The sequence below is a fragment of the Protobothrops mucrosquamatus genome, unplaced genomic scaffold (genome assembly GCF_001527695.2).
Source record: "Protobothrops mucrosquamatus isolate PMUCROS unplaced genomic scaffold, P.Mucros_1.0 scaffold6463, whole genome shotgun sequence".
NCBI lineage: Eukaryota > Metazoa > Chordata > Lepidosauria > Squamata > Viperidae > Protobothrops > Protobothrops mucrosquamatus.
The window spans coordinates 17582-19074 of NW_015392287.1; the positions used below are offsets into that span (position 1 = coordinate 17582).

The 1493-nt window shown below is 37.4% G+C and overlaps 1 protein-coding gene across 1 annotated transcript in view; it reads right to left on the reverse strand.

Moving 5' to 3' along the window:
* LOC107300246 (neutral alpha-glucosidase C) overlaps window positions 1-522 on the reverse strand; it is a gene marked incomplete at both ends in the record, with an annotated part of 7850 nt that extends 7328 nt beyond the window's left edge. The window contains one exon of the mRNA XM_015829583.1: window positions 379-522. Coding sequence (XP_015685069.1) covers window positions 379-522 — 144 coding nt within the window. The remainder of the gene's footprint in view (window positions 1-378) is intronic.
* Between the last annotated feature and the right edge of the window lie 971 nt (window positions 523-1493).

Below are 1493 nucleotides of genomic sequence, written 5' to 3' on the forward strand. Positions count from 1 at the left end.
GCCAGGCTCGTGTACCCTCCCGGGCTGCCAGTACCAGCCAGGAGGGGCACGGATCCAACAAACATGTGGTTGCGTTCAGCCCTCCCAAGACCCTGTCCACGTCCTCGGGAGCAACAGAATCAAACTCCTCCCATACAACCGTCTCAAGACCTGCTTCCGTCTCCTCCCCCTGGGCCAGCCAGTCGGAGTCCAAGCCTTTAAAAAGATTTTAAAACAAACTATTATCGTGGTTATAATGGCACTGCTTTTTTATTAATAAATTTATAAACCACTTTGATTAAGACAACTATAGACAAAGTGCAAGAACAGCAACCACAGGTAATGCAATAATAAGAACTACCAGTGTTCTAATTGTTAATTCAGCTGTAATTGTCCTACCTGGTAGAAGCCATAGAGATTATGAACATCTCGATGTTCCCATTTGCCATAATGAATGGCGTCTTTTGACATGCTTTGTTCTATTCCTCTGAAGACTGAAGGCTCATTCATATCATTCCAGATAAAAACAATTTCAGAAGAACCCTGTAGGCCAACATTTAAGTTTCTTTAATGTATTAGTTAAGTACTTGTACTAATTTATTTTGTTCACACTACTTTGAAAGGTGAACCTTTTCCTTTTTCCTTGGCCTCCTTGCCTGAGATTCAACTGAGCAGAGAATGAGCGTCAGATATGAAGGTTTTCTTCCTGAGGGTTATTCAGAATGGGGATATCTCACATGCCTTCTCAATTCAAACAGATGTTAAACCGAATAAAGTATTTAAGATGGTACATTCCTCTTATTTCCAGCTTTATCTGTAATGCAATTTGCATGAGCTAAAAGGTCTCTACGCAGAGATGACTATGCAGAAGATGTCCTGCTTTAGTCTCTCATTTTATACTCTGAATGGATTTTATTTATAACTAGCTGTACCTGGCCACGCGTTGCTGTGGCTCAGTCTGGTTAAATGGAAAAGAAAGAAAAGAGAAAGCGCACGTTTCTAATATGTTTAATTTCACAATGCTTGTGGGTATACAATATTTTTTGTTGTTCCATTGTCTGTGCATCAATTCCAACACAATGTCACACGAAATAATTAAATCAAAATGAAAATAAATCGAAATCTATGAAAATTCAATTTAACAATGCAATCGAAAACATTGAAATGGAATCGTAAAATTGGAAATTTGGAAATCGTAAATGGATCGTAAATCGGAAACATTGAAATGGAATGGTAAAATCGTAGCGTGTGTTGCTTTTACGTCCAAGAGATGGCGCTGTTTTTCAAAAAAGCATGTTTTTACCTGTCACAGGTGTGACATCTATATAATATAGGTATATAAAAACACGTGCGTATTTGAATGCAACGTTGTGTCAAAATTTCAAAGCAATCGGTGAAGAACTTTCGGAGATTTAAGATTTTGAACAAACGAACATTTACATTTTTATTTATATAGATTACCAAAGTTATTTAGATTTTGTCTTTTTCCACATTTCCAAAATTAAGCACCCAAG